The 19,140-nt window shown below is 44.9% G+C and overlaps 1 protein-coding gene across 5 annotated transcripts in view; it reads right to left on the reverse strand.

Moving 5' to 3' along the window:
- Positions 1-19,140, reverse strand: part of Vps8 (VPS8 subunit of CORVET complex) — a 236,527-nt gene that overhangs the window by 136,397 nt on the left and 80,990 nt on the right. For all 5 annotated transcript variants that reach the window (XM_052740097.1, XM_052740098.1, XM_052740099.1 and 2 more), the window contains 4 exons: positions 16,677-16,723; positions 11,816-12,038; positions 8,587-8,676; positions 3,685-3,736 (listed from right to left, as the gene is read on the reverse strand). In XM_052740097.1, coding sequence (XP_052596057.1) covers positions 3,685-3,736; positions 8,587-8,676; positions 11,816-12,038; positions 16,677-16,723 — 412 coding nt within the window. The remainder of the gene's footprint in view (positions 1-3,684; positions 3,737-8,586; positions 8,677-11,815; positions 12,039-16,676; positions 16,724-19,140) is intronic.

A 19,140-nucleotide genomic window follows, 5' to 3' on the forward strand; every position in this document is an offset into this window, starting at 1 on the left:
CAGGAGCTCCTTTGGAGTGGGAAATCTGTGATCTGTACTCTAAGCAACCAGCATAGTGTCTGACACGCAAGCAGGTGATTGGTGGATGTGCAGAGCCTACAAACAAGATCGAGATCTGCTCTCCACTGCTCAAGTCTTCCCACTGTGTTTCTGGTGTAAAAACTCAACAACTCCATTTAGATTTTTCAGTGCTATATTCCCTACTCATTTATGGTAGATACATGTGTGAAAACCAACTTTCAAGCCTATTTCAATAATACCAGCTTTGGGCTGTGATTAGATATAACAGATTAAGACTGAACAAAATGACTCCTGCCTCCATTATTGTAAACAAGCAAAAAACCCTGCAAGCCTGCACTTAATACACAAAGTAACTGTGCAGGTTTACTGTGAAGAGTAGATGCTAACAACCTGAGGGCACCCAGAGTCCTTTTCTCCTGAGGCCTTTCCCTTAGGGTAAGCGCACCATGACCTGCACACCTGACACAATACTCAGAAAGACTTCGAATTTCTCTGGCCTAAGTGACAGACAGAGATGCCGAGAACGAGGGCTATGGCTGCAGCTTGGTGGCAGAGCACTGCCTCATCTTCAGGAGGCTCTACGTTCAGTGCACAGTACCAACCTGGCAGCTCACTTAAGATCCATTCTTAGTAAAACTGGCTGACAAAATGGAGGAGGAAATACTCCGTGGGGTAGATAGCAGAATCCAGACTCAGCACCCTTCCGAGAGAAGAGCACTGCTCTTAGGGCATTCGTGAAAACCGTTGCTACCCTTGAACACTGCCTGAGGTACTGCTGTCACTGAGGACAAAGAAGGCCTTTTCAAAAGGATAATGTGGAGGATGAATCTGCAAGTGTTTAAAGAGTCCCACCTGTTCCTGGAATCTCAGCAACACTGAACACACAAGAGCTGCACACATATCCAGGGAGACCAGAGACAGCGCTACTCACCACCGGAGGCTGACCCTGAAGCTCCGCCCATGAAGGCCGAAGGAAAACTCTCACCTGCCAGAGAACTGATAATCCTAAGGAAAAGGAAACAAGCAGTCTCCCTGACCTCTGTTAGTGGGAGCGGCGTGGCCTGATATTCTTGGGTGCACTCAGTCTTATGGCCGTGACCTGACACTGAGGACGGCTGCCATGAGGTCCTCACAAGTCCCAGCAAAGTCAGCCCCACACTGCTGGACTTCCAGAACTGAGGACTCCGGAAGAATCAAGACAACTACTGAAGCAAACACAGGAAGGCAGAAAACAGTCTCCCGTAAAACACACTGTCTGCCATGACTGGGTCTGGACGCTGTGGCCCTGAGGAAAAAGTGGCGAACTGAATTGTGGGTGGCACTTCCAGAAGGAAAGGAGATGCAAACAATATCATGAGAGAGCAGAATGTGTTGCAGAGGAGCTGAGAGCAGAGACAACCAGAAAATCGTCATCCCAGGCCTGGGCTGTCTCGGATGAACCGGGAAGAGGGCCATGCACCACAGGTCCGTGCCAACGCCTAGGCTACACTGAGCACTTTGTCAGAGGTGTGAAGTCCTTATCTGTGCTTGCTGCCCACTATCTACCAGTTTGTTAACTAGAAAAAACTTACAACAGACAGACAAAAGTCATGTGAGATTCCTGGTCAAAGATGCTGGGGGAAAAGGATCCAGATAAAGATCAACAGGTCCTGACTGTCTTAGATAGGGTTTCTACACCATGATCACAGCAACTCGTTTTTTTTTGTTTTTTTTTTTAAGATTTATTTATTATGTATACAGTGCTCTGTCTGCATGTATCCCTGCAGGCCAGAAGAGGGCACCAGATCTCATGACAGATGGTTGTGAGCCACCATGTGGTTGCTGGGAATTGAACTCAGGACCTCTGGAAGAGCAGTGAGTGTTCTTAATCTCTGAGCCATCTCCCCAGCCCAACAGCAACTCTTATAAAGGAAAACATTTCACTGAGGTGGCAGCTAACTGTTCAGGGGTTTAGTCCATTATCATCATGGTGGAACATGGTGGCACACAGGCAGACATGGTGCTGGAGAAGTAGCTGAGAGTCCTGTATCTTGAGCAGGAAACAGGAAGTGGCCTAAGACACCGGGCATGTCTTGAGCATATGAGAGCTCAAAGTCCTTCCTCCAACAAAGCCACACCTCCTAACAGTGCCATTCCCTTTGGGGGTCATTTTCTTTCAAACTACCACACTGACTCTGTCACTTTACAAGTGACCCTGAACTGTCCCACTGGCAAGAGAGTGTAGGTCCTGCACAGGCTTAATGAAAGCAGCCACAAGAGAGGGCTGAGAGGTTCATAGGTACCGCTATCCTGTACAGTTACTGATGGCAAGTATTAGGAACGACCCACAGAAGCAGCAGAGGAGCTCCAGCAAAAGACCACAGTTTTTACACTTCATTTTAAACAAAATGAAGTTTTTGTTCACAGCTTGGCCACCACAGTTTATCTCTGGGTGGCCTGAGCAGAAGCTGGTGTGCCCCTGATGGAGCAAAGTGTAAGCAAAGTCCTTCTTAGGTCTGTCTTCCCAGTTTCCCAGGACAAAGGCTTCGGAATTCTAAGGCTTGCACTGTGTAACTTAGCAATTTTCATAAACATTAACTTCCACATGAAGTCAAAACCTTCGAAGGTAGTAAGATGCAGCTCACAAACTTTTGAAAAGCAATAAAAAATTAATTTATATTGTTGCTTCAGTTCAGCTAAATGGCAATTAGGCGAGTCTGGTAGGAATCTACTTTCCCATTTGAACTAAAGTAATTTTGGTATATAATGCCACCATGAACAAAAGACATTCTGATAATAAACAGTTATTAAGCCTTTAGGAATTACTTCACAAAAGGAGCTAGGTTATATTAAATTTGAAAAGTTAAATATCATCATAATTATAAGCAATTTGAGGAGGTCCCATCAAACTGCCATTCATCCAAATGATAAACATTTTCTGAAATATTAGCTATAAAAACTGAAAAACTGAGGCATGAGACAGAACAAAGAAATAGCAGTAAGGATCTCCATACCAGTTTTCAGTAAAACAATGACAGAAGACAGGCAGGACATGCGAGACTTGAACAAAACCATAAATCAATACCAGAACACTCCACTAAACAGAATACTTTCAATATGTTCTCCAGTGTATTTGAAACACTCTCTAAAACAGACCAGATACTAAGCCATAAAATAAATCTCACTACAGCTTAAAAGGCAAATATATAATCACATGCGTTTTCTAATGAAATCCCTATCAGAAGAAAATGGGGGCGGGACTAGCCGCATGGTTCGGTGGGAGGAGCACCCGCTGTGTAAACACAGGAGCCTGAGCCTGGATCCCCAGCACCACAGAGAAGCCAGGTACGGCCGTGCACACTGTAACTTCAGCACTGCCAGGCAAGCCCCCAGAACTGGCTGGCCACATCCGAGAACCCCAGGTTCAGGGAGAAAGCCTGTCTCCAGAAATAAGGTGGGGGAGGGCCGGCACAACGGTCAGGGTTGAAAGCGGTGAAAAGTACACACGCTGCGTGAGCCTGGTGGCCTGAGTGTGACCCAAGTGGAGGAGGAAGGAGAGAACCAGAGGACTCTAAGTGCTAGCCTCTGCCCTCCACATGTGCGCTGTAGAGCATGTATGCCCCCCCCATCAAACACATCAATCACAATGTAACAGAAATCTTTGGAAAGAGAAAAAAGTCATACCTGTGAGAGCTTTTCCTGCATTCAGAGGAGGGGCAATAACTTTGAAAAGTTTCTAAATTCAAACAGAAAAAGCATCATCGTTTCAAAGCATAATATTTTTAGAGATTATCAAAAACATTGAAGTTATTAATCCTTTCTTTGATGGAGTTAGTTACTTGCTGTTGAGCTTAAATACAAAACTTACTACGAACAGAGCTATGTGGAAGAATCACCCAGGAAATGTTGAAGCCACACCCTCATTTAATAAACGCCAGCTACAGGAAGGTCTTGGTCGAGGTTGTGATTTCTGATATAAAAAGCATCTTAGGCTCTGAAAGAGCTTTATTATTCAAAGACGAGTCATCAAATGAAGGAACAGCATCACACCAAAGTGATAAAGACGACTTTGCACTGGAAACACATCTCAACAGCTGCAGCCCCAGGGAAAAGCACAGACCTACGTCACCTCAAACGTACGGACCCCAGGGAAAAGCTCATTACCTACGTCACCTCAAACGTACAAACCAAAAGTGAGCTTTGCCAGGGTCTTCCAGAGGAATTCTTGTCTGGTTTTGGAGATAAGATCTTACTCTGTAGCTTAGGATGGCCTATAACTCATAGCAATCCTCCTGTCTCAGCTTTAAGTACAGGGATTCTAGGTATGAGTCACCATGCCCAACATTCCTGACTGGAAAGAAACTAACTTCTTAAAAAGGCTTTTATGAATGAATATTTATTATTTGAGACACACAGAGTAGGTTCCTTAAAGTTATTTATATTATTCCCTCATCCCCCTAGGATAATGACTAAAAGCCCTTACAGAACTGCCCTGATGGCTCTGGACACGCAACTGCTTAACAGTTCAACTGCTTCATGCCCTTACTGCCCTCATACTGTAACCAAACACAAGACTATTTACCACGTTTACGGCAGTTTCACAAGCTGTGCTTACAATTTATTTTAATCCACCTTACTCTGTTTTTTCATTGAAAATAAAATTTAATACAATATATACAATAAACTGTAATATAATATATACAATAAAACTATACATGTGTGTATATGTACATATATTCTGATCACAGTTTCCCTTCCCCAAACTCCTCTGAGATGCTCTCCTCCTCCCCACCTTCCTCTTCTCTCTTTAGAAACAAACAAAAAAAACCCAGATTTTTTTAAAAAGGTACAAAAAGAGAAAAAAACATGACACACACACAAAATCAGAAACCATAATATACAAGCAAAGAGCCAGTAAGATTTTAAAATGTCCAAACAAAGCAATATGAGACAATAAATCTCAAAAGCCCATCCACTGCTGGGCCTGGGGCCTGCCCTTACGTGTGGTCTGTGTACCCAGTGAGACCCCACTGCACAGACTGTTAGCACCAAGAAGTGCAAACTGTCTGTCCATTGGCACCAGGAAGCCCGGGGGAATGCAAACTGTCTGTCCATTGGCACCAGGAAGCACGGGGGAATGCAAACTGTCTGTCCATTGGCACCAGGAAGCACGGGGGAATGCAAACTGTCTGTCCATTGGCACCAGGAAGCACGGGGGAAAGGAAACTGTCTGTCCATTAGCACCAGGAAGCACGGGGGAAAGGAAACTGTCTGTCCATTAGCACCAGGAAGCACGGGGGAATGCAAACTGTCTGTCCACTAGCACCAGGAAGCAGGGGGGAGAAAAATGGAACAGACACCTACAGTCTCAGTTCATCCCAGCTACTCCGGTGGTGGAGACAGGAGGAGCCCAGGATTAGAGGCTAGCCAGCGTGGAGAGATGCTCACATTATTTAAAGGGACACAAGCAGAAAGCTCTCCTCTGGAAGCCCTAACTCCGCCCCTTCCCTTTAAGGCCTTGGGTGTGTCAACCTTTCCTTCTGTCTGTTCTTAGAACGACCCATTAGTGAGTGTCCACACACACTGGAGAATTATCCATCCTCTTCTCTGCACACTGCAGTCCCTTCTCCACTGCCCCTTTATTCCCTACCACCACTCAGACCTAAATTAGTAGAGGACTTTCCATCCAATACAAGGCACTAGGGGGATTTCACAGTCTTTCATCCTGGAAAATGACGGGAGCCATAAGCCTAAGTGACCCTTGACCCACATGCCGCCATATTTGGGCTTCTCTCCTCTTTTTCTAGATCTAGGCCTTGCTTAAGTCTCCATAGCACCAGAACCTCTTCTATAAATACCAGAACCTCTTCTCAGAAATCAGGTGACCGCGCTGCAAGAATAGATAATCCACACAGCAACATTCCCTGTTGGCTGAACAACCCATGATTAAAGTCCCCTCCCTGCCTGTACCCCACTTTGCCCCTGCCTACAGATGCCTTAAGAAGAAAATAAACTTTTGGAGCTTGTTCAGACGTCCTGTCTTGCTCTCATTCTTTTGTCTCTTGTCCCTCTCATTCGCTGGCCCTCCCTTTAGGTCCCCGTTGAAGACTCCGCTGGCCGGGGCAGGAAAACCCAGAAATTTTCAAGATGCAAAATGTCTTTTAATGTAGACCTCTTCAGTACTAAAACAGCTAAGCCCTACATACTGAAAAAAAGGAACCACTGGATGAACCTAATGCCTACTGTTTGTGTCTCCAAACTGCTTAATAACAAATTCCAGGTTGCCCCTACCAAAACCCATTCAAGTTGGAAACTACACTGAACTAAAGAGAGGCAAGCTCAAGCCTAATGTCCCACCTGAAACATAGAGGTAGAAACATAAACCAGACTGTAAACTGTTAGTGTCCTGCAGAAGCCCTACAACAAACCACTATTCACGTATGCAATCAACAAGAGTGTTTATTATTCCAGCATGTGGGGACCTGCCATCCTACACTGAGGCAAAATGATGACAAGCCCAAGAGAAGCTCGCAGGCTCCTTTTAAGATTAGCTAAGGGGAGCTCCTAGGGCAGTTAGGTCATCTCAGATATAATTGGCTTAAGCAAGTGGCAATCATATTAGTATATTCTAATAGGCTAGGGCTAGTCAGAGGCTGGTTAAGGCTACAGCTTTTCCTTTTTGGGCTGGCCTGGATAAGTCCCGGGCTTTGTGCTTTGAGGCTAGCTGGCCTAGTACGTGCTGACTGTGGGGGCTGGCTCAGTGGCCCAGGCTTGGTACATGCTATCTCCCTTGTCTCTGCTGTCAGAGGCACTGAAGACTGATTGTCCTTTGTTCATGGCTTCCTCAGAAACTGCCTGCTCAGTTCCAAGAAGCAGGAACAGAGGCCTAGTTTTTAACTGAGTTATTAGGATGGCTGTCATGATATTTGCTTGGCCTCTCATAAATAAACAAAAACATATAAAATAAAATTGTCAAAAGCAACATAAAAATACAGCAACCACTTTAATTTTTTAAATTAATTGATTTCTATGTGGGAGTATATGGGTGTACCACAGGATGTATGTGTCGGTCAAAAGACAACTTGTGAGAATTGGTTCTCTGCTTCCAGCATGTAGGTTCCAGGGATCAAGGTCAGGTTGTCAAGAGCCTTTACTCACTGAGCCATCTTACCAACCCTACCTCGACAACCATTTTTATCAATGTGGAATAAATGCCTCAAACTGGAACTGGTTTTAAAGGAATTGTTTTGAGAAAACCTGGAAACTACATTAATTCTTCCTACTGTTGGTCTAGAAGTGGCATGAGAACACTCCACAGGTGAGGAAGGACGGAGCCTTGCTGAGGGGACAGCTGATCCGGTTAAAGCAAAGAACAGATTCTCATATCATCCAGTCGGGGTTAGAAACTGACCAAGAGAAAGGAGTGTGACCAAAATTGAAGGTATTGTGCTCCAACAAATGGCAAAAGAAGGAGCGACTACTGACCAAACAATACTAAAGTGAGCGTCTAGCTCCTCAGGGTAACTTTGTCATGACTGCAACAAGCAGGGACTGAGAAGGCCACATGTGTCTGTAGCCACATCATCTACAGTGACAAGATGGCTGCACTCAAAGCCTCTGCTTCTACATTCTCCCGTGAGGTCTCCTGGGAGACAGCATCATCATGAATGCCTTAACACTGGTACTCAGCAAAGCAGCACAGGAGTGTTCCCAGTGACTCCTGACTCCTCTCAGGACCTACCCACAGAACATACTCACAAAACAGCACTGCCCAACAGCACTTCATTTGCTATCATAATCATAAAAATTTCTTAGACCTTCTGGGAAAGTTACATAAAACACAATAGAACTTAAAGTTAAGAGTAGGCATTATTCCTGTCTACTGTTCCCTGGTATTTAAATATTTACATATGCCACTAAAGACCACTGAGACTAAAGGTGCAGCTCTGTGGTAGAGAATGCACAGAGGTCCTGAGTTCAATCATCAACAAAAGATTAAAAAATTAAATACCACTTCAAAGTCCCGAGGTGAGGGGCCAGTGAGTGGATGGCTCAGTGCTGAAGGCACACTGGCAGCCCGAGTTTAACCCCCAGGATGCACGTGGCAGAAGAAAGAGAATACACACACGCGCGCACACATACACACACACACACACACACACACACACACACGCACACACACGTACGCACACACCCTCAACATGCACACACATGCCTATCCACACATAAACACACTAACATGTATGTACACACACAAACACAATAAAAAAATTATTTTTTTAGAGATGGGCATGGTGGCACATGCCTTTAATCCCGGCACTCGGGAGGCAGAGACAGGAGGATCTCTGTGAGTTCGAGGCCAGACTGTTCTACAAAGTGAGTTCCAGAACAGCTAGGGTGGTTACACAGAGAATCCTTGTCTTGAAAAACAAAACAAAAAAATTAATTTTTTAAAAAAATGAACAGTTCTAATAAACCGATATAAAATTTTTAAATGATCAGATGAAAGCAAGCTATTTCAAGTATACAACTATAGAGTAGAGGGACATTAGAATATTAAATGCATCGAGTTAGAAAGTGTCTTACCTCCATTGGGCTAATAAACTCATTCATGCCTCTGTTGTAGACATAGATCATGGCATCATACAGACGATTCTCCCAACACATGAGAACCACCTGTAAAGGGGAGAGTCTCCTGAGTCATGTGACACCAACGATTTTCCTTCCAACTCAGGGAATGAAGACCTTTCTCTTCTCTAAGTTTTCTTACTCCTTCTTCTCTGATGGAAACTGAAATTTAAATCCTCAAACCCAATGAAAGGGTGTTACTGCAGGCTCAGTATTAGTTCAAACAGTACAATAGCTACTTTAAAATAGCCCTCAACTTCTGATTTCCTTTCTTTGTAACCTTCTCTCCTCAATATTCATTTTACTTTTAATCATTAAAACAGTCTTCAAAAGTTCACAAAACATCTCTTTAGTACTAGAATAAAGCGATTCAGAAACATGCAGCCTGGAGCTCTACCTTCCTAGAGCTTACACTCAGCTTGGACACCCATCGAAGAAGACAATAAAATGGTGTAAGTTAAGACTCATCAAGAGGGACATATGAGAGGGTCTGGAGGGAAGAAAGGGAGGGGGGAAATGATATAATTATATTATAATCTCAAAAATAAAAGAAATAATGAAAAGACTTGTAGAAGACATTCAACTAAACACACGCGTGCACACACAATCGCTTACGATTAGATAAGCATTCCAAAGGAGCCCGACTTCCTCTTCAGCATTCAAGTTACTCAGAACAGCATGAGCTGAGGCCTAAGGACACCCGGCACGTGAGCCAGAAGACATATGACCATGAGGGGCTGCATGGGCAGGAGACGGTAAGGACGGGGGACTATACAGGAAAGGCTTGTGGCGTGGGTGAAGGAAAAGAGCGGACGCCTAGCAGAATGAGGTCCTTGTTTTCTGTTCCCATGAGGGCTGTGTCCCATCATCCACTGTCAAAACGACTGGAGGAGAATGGCTTGGCAGAGACAAGGACAAGTGGCCAGAGGCAGAAGTAGAAAAACAAGAGGTATTTGTAGGATTTCTACCCTCTCTCTTTCCTTAATATGATGGACATGTCTTCCACCCTAACCCCCCTGCCCCATCCAGCTGCTTAAGATCTTCACCAAGATGTCTAGCAGCTATCACAGAACAAATGGCAAGTAACACTCCTGCCTCTGCCTCTCAGAGTCGGACTGCTTGTCTTCCAATTATCTTCAGGTGATCACTATTCACCCTGTCTGTAAACAGGGACATTTTTACATTCCCTCATTCCCTCACTCATACATCCTCACACCCAACTTAGTCTCCAAAACGTCAGATCAAACTGGCCTTCTCCACCACACTGACCTTCTCCATCATCTACCATCCCTGGCAGCAGAGTGATTCTGCTAAACAGTCTAATGATTTCTATACAGCTCTCAGAACACAGTGAACACATCTTTCCTTTCCTGGGAGCTCTGCTTCTAATCATCGGCCTCCAGATCTGCTTGCCTCTTTCCCGTCATTTTACACACAAGGCAGAGTCTCTTCTCCCCTTTACATTGTTTTTTACCTAAAATGAACTTCTCATCCAAAATACATGCACCATTGACTTCTTCTCTCTGTGTCTGAACGCCTTTTTTTTCCTTTGAAAGAGAGTCTCATGGATCCCAGACTGGCTGTAGTCTGTCTTACTCTGTATTTGGAACCTCTAATCCTCCACAACCCCAAATCCTGGGATAACAGACACGCACCACCACCCTCAGTTTTCTGATACCTTCTGTCTGTCAGAAAGATCCTCTGTAGTCAGGCAGCCTCGGGTAGCCGATCTCTACGACATCGGCCTTTTGATTTGTAATCTAACACTTGTTTTCAAATAACCTCTGGTTCGTTTACTTATCTTTCTGCTTACTGCCAAACTTCTCTCCTTAAATTTAAGCTTTATGAAGAGGCACGTGACACCAGGATGGCTTCAGCACCCTCAGAGCCTGACTCACAACAAGCACTATGGAAGGAGTTGACAAGTGCTGCAGATGAAAGAAACTACAAGAAGGGTTTAAACGTATTATTCGGGGCCTGGAGAGACAGCTCTGTGGGTACAGTGCTTGTCACGCAAGCTCAGGGAGCTGAGTTTAGTCCTCAGCATCCATGGGAAGAGCCAGGTGTGGTGGCGTACATATGATCCCAGCACCAGGGAAGTGAGGACAGGAGGACCCCTGGAGCTCTGGCCAGCGGCCCTAGCTTAATCAGAGAGCTCAGGTCCCAGTGACAGGCCCAAACAGAAGGTGGGTACTTCCTAAAGAACAGCACCCAAGACTGAGCTCTGACCTCCGCATCCAAAGATACACACCAGCAGAGAGAGAGAGAGAGAGAGAGAGAGAGAGAGAGAGAGAGAGAGAGAGAGATCAGAGCATATTTATAGTGTATTTAGAAAAAGCTGAAAATCCTGGGAAGGAATAAAAATTTCTTCTAGCTGTGACAGTCATCGATGGACAAAGTGATATGTTCCCAAAACACCGAGCTGTCGGCAGACCATGCCATCTACACCAAATCACCCACATACCAAAAAGGCATGTGCACAGAGAACCCTGCTTTACCTCAAATGCTTACATTAGGAAAAGAATAATGGTGTTTCCAAGCTCTCTTTCTGAGGGATCTGAACCTTTAGAAGGGACTGGCCCTCCTAAGACATCTGAAAGCCTCTCAGATCTTAGCTGGAGAAGCTTAGACACTCATTATGAGGACTAATGAGAATTAAAGAACTAAACTGTGAAATGCTTGAAGCAACAAAACCGACCCTCACATAAAAACCGAAAGCTCACCATCAACCACAGGCTGCCGACTTGGTCTAAAAATCCCTGTCATTTCCTCTCACACCTCTCATTTCAAAACTCAATTCTGCTTCATGTACTAGCTGATTTTTAAATGACATTGTTCTCTTAAATATAAGAAAGGTCTTTATTAATGAGAAGGTATCCATGGTTGAAAACAACCTGCCAGATGAAAGCTATGTTAGTGAACAAACTGAGAGAGTCAGGCAAGAAGCATTTACTGGGTGATTTAAAGAAGAACTGCCAGGAGCTCTGAAGAGCGGTCGAGGATCACTCTCTGGCTTGGGGGCATTTTTCTCCTCATTTCTACTTACATGAAGTCCTAAGAAGTGTATCAATAAGCGGAAGGGCTCACTAACAAGGGTCTGTGGAGGGCAGGGAGCGGCCTTATTGGTCAGGTAAATATGATCAGGGAAGGAACAGTGCTTGCTCAAGCGGGCAGACCGTCAACTCACCTGCTGAATGTCTAGGCTGGTGATGTCCATGTGTACAATGAGGGCTTCCACATTTTCCATTAGCTTTTTGTCTTGGAAATGAACAATCAAGTCTTTCATGACCTGGGGTGTAATCCCCACCAATCTGTCACTTAAAATGTAGGGCTCGAGGCACTCCAAGAACACTCCTTTTGCCACTGAGTTTTCACTTAATTTGTCATACATTTGGCTAAATAAAAGATCCCTACAGCGGAAAGGAAAAAAACAGTTAGCTTTAGGAACATTCCAAACACCCATTAAACTTAGTCTAAGTATGTCACATCTTCTCCAAACTTCAATTCACACCAGTTTAATAGAAGCATTAACAATGTTTGCACTGAACTTCTCAATAGCGTACAAAGCAAATCTTCCCAACAATTCTTTCCAGCGTAAGAGATGCTGGCAGACAGGGTAGTGCATTCCAGTAATCCTACCACCCAGAAAGCTGAAGCAGGGTGATTATCAGTTCAAGGCCATCTTGGACTAAAAACAAAACTGATTCCGTGCATAAGGAAACTTGCCACTAAGCCTGGAAACTTGGATTTGATCTCAGGTCCCAAGGGTGGAAGGAGAGAGAGAAACGATTCTGCAAGCTTTTCTCTCACCTACACACTCAGGCTGTGGCATGTTCTCCTCACCAAAACAAACACATAAATAAGTATAAAACCAACGAAGCTGACGGCGTTCAGCAGCTCGCTGAAAAGCACGCTGCTCTCTGGCCTACATCCTGTGTTCAATTCTTAGGGCAACTGCCTCTTATGGCAGTGACGGCGACAGGAGTGGACGGGTAAGAGGGAAGACATGACGGAGTGGACAAACTACCCAGGGACGCTGCACCCTTCTCCCACTTCCGACACCTAAACACTCTTGTGAGCTGCCAATGAGCTTCCTCTGTCTAATCCTTCACGTCTCCAGGGAAACCACAAGTTCAGCGAACAGCACCGAAGTTAACGGAGAAGACACTTCTGTGCAAAGGGCAGCGTACAGTGCCGGTAAGACTCAGGCAAGACCACTCGGAGCTAGGATCAGAAAGCAAGAACCACCAGACTCAGTAACTCCGATCCGTATCACTACCTCATGATAAAAAGGAAACAAGATTCCACAACACGATCTCGTTATTCTGGGAAGGAAGAGGAGAGAAAGGTACACACACAGTTTCTACACTTAGTCTGTATTCTCTGGGGTGCTGACGTGTTTCCTGAGGGCTAACTGCAGCCCTGCTGTGCACTATTTCAGGCTCACCTCCTAGAACAAAGTCCATTATGAATAATAGATGAGGTTCTAGAGGCGCCACTTTTACTAACACTCGTATTAATAGATATGTTTTAGAGAGCTTGTTTTTTTTTTTTTGCTACAAACAGAAAAAAAAATGGTTAAACTCATCTTATACATGATCAGTTTTATAACTTTCTTTTTAATGTGAAGAACTTATCTGATGATAACTGAAAATTCTGAGAGGAAAGAGAAGTGGGCACTGTCAAGCAGCAGACCTGCCGATCTACACTAAGTACATCGAGCCAGCGCGGGATATCCAAGGACTACTGCATGTCCCCTGGGGCTTGCTGAACTACTGCTGGCTCAGCTTCCCACACAACGGAGTCACTGAGTTTAATCACTCCAGATACTACCCACAGTGATGGAAACTCAAGGTGGCCAGCACAATTATGCTCTACTGAAATATAATCCAAATACTGTACCCATTTTTACATGATTTTTAAAATTAGGGATACTTCACCCGGGCTCTGGGGCACTGAACAATAAAACTGACATTAAGTCTAGTAAGATGATATTTACACTGCACACAATTTGCTCCTAAGGGGAATCTCAATGGCATGAGTCCTTTTCATATTTGGGCGTGAAAAAGAAAGTAAATACAGAGCAAGCGGAGAACACCAGTTTAAGGAGAAAGATGGGGAAGGTACACACATGTAACAATCCTCTGGTCAAGCAAGCCTAACTGCTGACCACTGTAACCTGATTAGTGGTGGCAACTCTGAACATTTAGTATTTATCCTCTAGCATTTAGTATTGACTTCATGTGAGTATTTAAACACGGCATATTCACATCTAACACTTTAATTACCACATTTGAAATGGAAGGAACCTAACAGAGAGATGGCTTAGGAATAAAGGATCAATGTTGATCAAACAGCTTCTTCAATCCTCCCCTAAGCCCAGGACTAGACAGGATCTTAGACCAACAGGAAAGAAAGTTAGATGGGAAGAAGCTAAATCAAGAACAGCTCAGATCTAGAACAGAAAGAGAGAGGATCCAAAGCATGCACAACCTCAGGCCTTTACACCAAGGTGGTGATGTGCCCTGGCCCTCCAGTGGTTGCTGGAACTTAAAGAGCTGGCCAGGCCCAGGAGTGAAAGAAAACAGTCATGTGGGACCCTCATCAAGCAGAAGCTGGACCAACACAATCGAGTTTTGAGACTCAGGAAACAAAACTGAGAGACAAGAAAACTGTGGTATTTCTATCACCAACCAGACAGCAAGGAGCATGTGCCCGGGAGTAAAAAGAGGAGGTGGGGAGGGAAGGCTACAAAAATGACCGGAATACGCTGTGACTCTGGTATTCCTCTCGGAGATTCCCAGTGACAAGCACTGCATTTACCCCGGAACAACCCAGAGGAAAGCATGCTAGGCAGAAGACTATGGAAAGGGGTGGTGGAAATGAAGGATGATAAAGAGAGTCTAATGAGACTAAAAGGGAGAAGAGTTCTGTCTTCTGTTAACGTGTTTAATGAGAAATCCCTGCTCTCAGGCTAGCTGGCTGATTGGAGAATATTTTCTTTTGAAATCATACATATAAGAAATGTTTATCTACAGAACATTTTTGGGAACAACATACAATGTTTGCCAGACTTTTTACCCCATCTTGTCCTTCATTTTACAACCTTTGGGGTCATCTTAACTTTGTGTCGCTGTGAGAGAACTCAGAACTCCAGATAGGGAGCACAAGTCACCTTGTTCATTCAATCATCAAGTATTAAAGAGCCACTTTACACCAAGAACCACGCCTTTTTAGTAGGAGAAGCGTGTCCTGCTATAATTAGAATTCTGTCCATGTGAAAAGTTCAGTGGACTGCAATAGTTAACACCATTGGGGAGCCTCTTTACCTACACTTCCTGCTCTGGAAACAAGGCCAGCATTGCCTCTCTGAAATTTGAGAGTTAAATGAATCAAAATATATAAACCTAAATTACTAAGGTTTATTTTAAAAATTAAAAACATAGCCGGGCAGTGGTGGTGCACGCCTTTAATCCCAGCAGTTGGGAGGCAGAGCCAGGCGGATCTCTGTGAGTTCGAGGCCAGCCTGGTCTACAGAGCAAGATCCAGGACAGGCACCAAAACTACACAGAGAAACCCTGTCTCAAAAAACGAAAAGCAAACAAAAAAAATTAAAAATATAACTAGCAAGAAAGTGAGTGTGAAAATGGGGTAAAAATGACACTCTATCAGGAAAGGACGCAGAGGGCCCATACAGCATCACGGCATCAAGTCTTCTAAGGTCTTCACACCCGAGGAAACTTCTCCCTTCAGCACTTACTCTGAGGAGGAAACTGTACAATGCAAGGCTGTCAACAGTATCTCTACTGCAGCACGTGCGCATCACTGAAGACAGCTGAACCACGGGGTCAATCTGAGCCATAAGTGCACAGGAGCTGTGGTTCCCCACAACACAGTCAAATCAGACAGAGCACACAACTGCCCCTTGATAACCTTCACACAGGAGCTGTGGCTCCCCACAACACAGTCCAAATCAGACAGAGCACACAACTGCCCCTTGATTACCTTCACACAGGACTATAGCTCCCCACAACACAGTCCAAATCAGACAGAGCACACAACTGCCCCTTGATAACCTTCACACAGGCGCTGTGGCTCCCCACAACACAGTCAAATCAGACACAGCACACAACTGCCCCTTGATAACCTTCACACAGGACTATAGCTCCCCACAACACAGTCCAAATCAGACAGAGCAAATAACTGCCCCTTAATAACCTTCACACAGTAGCTGTGGCTCCCCACAACACAGACAAATCAGACAGAGCACACAACTGCCCCTTGATAACCTTCACAACAGTACAATCCAACCTTTTAGGAATCTGGTTCCCAAAGGATATGCATATTCACAAGCCAAGTGAGTGCTGTTGGGGTCTTAGTTGAGGATGAATTATATACTCACACACGATCTTGAGCCCTTAGAAAGTGGTCTTAGCCATCGGCTAAGACAGAGCTCAGGAGCTAGACTCCTGTGCCGAGAATCTCACCTTTGCCCCAACAGCTCCTGTGTGAACCTGACAAGTTGCTTAGTCGCTTGCTGCCTGCGGCACCTCATCTATGGAATAGATGAGCAACGCTTACCCCCTTGCTCTACACGTTAACGAGGTGCTACAACAGTTACAGACACCGATATAAAGGGCCTAGAGGGCCCGGCTGTTATAATGAGGGTCAAAGACTATGAATGGGACACAAAGGAAGTTAATAAAGTTAATACTGAAACCTAAAAACTCCAATCTACAGTTTTACACTGACTTTGTTCTTAATTAAAAGGCTCCGAGAAAAAAAGATATAAAATACTGTGGTAACGGCCCGTAAGAGCGGCATCACCCTACATGATGCCTCTCCCTCCACCCCTGGTGCACACAAGCACAGATGACAGACCACAAGTCTCTGTTCGAGGAAAGTTAAGTTTATCGTATGAAGAGTCTGAAAATGAAAGAATGAAGTCTGTGCAAATTAAGAAAAATTCCAGTGAAACTTAGAGAACTCCCAAGCAAGACACTACCTGGGTTCGAACTGATGGAGGCTGACAGGCAGTGGATACTCACTTTCGCTGAAGCAGGAGGCAGTAGTCCACTATGACTGGCACCATATCCTGGAGGAGAGCAAGGAAGATTATGAGCTCAGCCGCCCCACAGCCCACTGGGGAAAGCAAAGGTCGGCTTCAGGTGCTGCGGACTCCTAGGATGATACAACTTTGGACCGTGCTGTCCTCAAGCAAATCTGCACCCACAATTCAGCAGTTCAGGGGTGGAGGGCTTTTTAAAGATTTTATTTTTGTTTTATATTCATGGATGTTTCGCCTGAGTGTTTATCTGTTCACAACATGCATGCAGCCCACAGAGGCCAGAAGAAAGCATCGGATCCACTGGAGCTGAAGCTACAGACAGGTGTGAGCTGCCATGTGGGTTAGGGGAATGAAACCCAGGTTCTCTGAAGAGCAGCCAGTGCCCCTAACTGTGGAGTCATCTCCAGCTCCCCGCCCCCCCCAAAAAATGTTTAAATCCATTCTGGGTATCTACTGCAGTTATGTAACAGAAAGAGAGGGTGGCAATGGGCAAGAGAGAAAAGTAGTAAGAAATCGAATTAAATTCAATATAAACATGAGAAAAGAGTACAATTTTCTATTTATAGCATCATGTATAGTACGAGCTTATAGTTTATAATGACATTAAAATAAACAACAGACATCAAATTGAAATACATTTGGTCCTGATGATGCTTCGAGTGACTTAGAGTTACCTATGTTTTTGCTTAATGTTCTAAACTAACTTTATAGTTGATTTAACTTCTCAGTTTTATGTTTCAGAGTTCGTCATGTATGGTTTCATATCAAGTAGGTGGCAACTCATAATTCCGGCCTTTTTCAAAGAGTAGCTCATTATGGCTGAACACTAACGGCCCGGGCTTGCTGCAGTCCCCCCTCCTCCAGCACAGGACACCAGAGCTAGCGGACCACACAGAACACAGTCCACACTTAAGTGGACAGAGGTCACAAAGGAAAGCTTTCTTGCCAGAGGGAAGATCTGAAGAGGCCCTGCAACCCTGAAGCGATCACCTTGGCTCACTCCCCCTTTGTCAATATCCCTCATGACCAGGTTCATAACCTTATTTAGACTCTTCACAAACAGGACCTGCGGGCTGGTGAGAGGGCCCAGCAGGTAAAAACGCCTGCCGCTGGCCTCACAGCCTGGTTCAAACCCACACGGTGGAATGAGGGACCTGACTCCCACAGGCTGTCGTCTGATGTCCAGACTTTTGCCACAGCACCTGAACGCCTGCACATACACTCACACAGAATAAATAAGTACGGAAGATTAAGACCAGGAATGAAACTCAAAGACTCACTAAGAGTCAGAGCTACATCGGCTCTCAACTTTCTGGAAGAGAGCAGCAGGCTAGATAACTGGGTGGGAGTGCCTAGAAATGCTGGGGATGGAGGGGGGATCTAGTGATAGCATTTCAAACATGCAGGTAAGGGTTAGAAATCCCTCAGCAGTCAAGGACCACATTAGCTGGCCTGAAAACTTCCTGTAACTCTAGTTCCAAGGGATCCAACCCTCCGCCTCCATGCACACCTGCGCTCACACACACACATCCACATACAAGTACATACAAGTAAAAGTAATAACACATCTTTTAAAAATTACACAAAGAAGTGAAACACACGGCTGGGCTCTCACGAAAGAAAGGACAGCAGGGTGTAAAGTGGACGAGGACCGAGAGGCAAAGCAAGAAGCGTCACCAACCAGGTGACGCTGCAGAGGAACCCCAGTTTCAATGCTACAAAGAGGCTGAGAGGGAAGGGGCGGAAATGCCTGAAACTGGGATTCTCAAACACCCCGCAACCTCAATAAATGGAAAGCTGGAGAGAAAAACCTACCCCCGGCACAGAGGGATGGGCAGGAAGGCTGTGCCTCATGGCTAGGTGGGATAAATCTGTACTCTCTGAGACTGTCCCTAGGATCCTGATAACAGACAACTCTCACTACCTCCTTAGAATGGGAACGCCCAGGCCAAGAAATTAGGGTAGTGATTTTAGGGAAAAGCCCACTGGTCATGGGAAAGCAACAAATTCCAAGCTCCTCCAAAGTACCACCGAGAAAGCCGCCCTTAAAGCTGTGCTTAAAATAAAACATTTGCACATCTCCTGAGATAACGTACCATGGATGAGTGCCACTAGGGACTGCCAACGCCTGTAGCAAGACCCTAAAACTTCCCAGGCAGAATCTATTTTAAAAACCATTAGAGGCAAAAAAGAAAAGTAGAACTTCATCTCAAGTGTTCTTAGAAAGTAACATTGATGTATGGAGCCGTGAGTGAAGTGTTTGGGACAGAGGACATAAAAGAGGCAGGAAGCGGGGAGAGAGCAAGAGGAAGCAGGAAGAAGAGGACTGGTGTGTGCGTGGCTGGAATCCCAAGTAAGAAAATGAAAGCGCTGGAACAGAGCCGGTAGCTCAACAGGGAATTCAATAACGTTTCCTGAAATAAAAACACTTGCATCTCCATCCT

Source organism: Peromyscus californicus, unplaced genomic scaffold, assembly GCF_007827085.1.
Source record: "Peromyscus californicus insignis strain IS unplaced genomic scaffold, ASM782708v3 Scaffold_16__1_contigs__length_79575227, whole genome shotgun sequence".
In the NCBI taxonomy this organism is placed as follows: domain Eukaryota; kingdom Metazoa; phylum Chordata; class Mammalia; order Rodentia; family Cricetidae; genus Peromyscus; species Peromyscus californicus.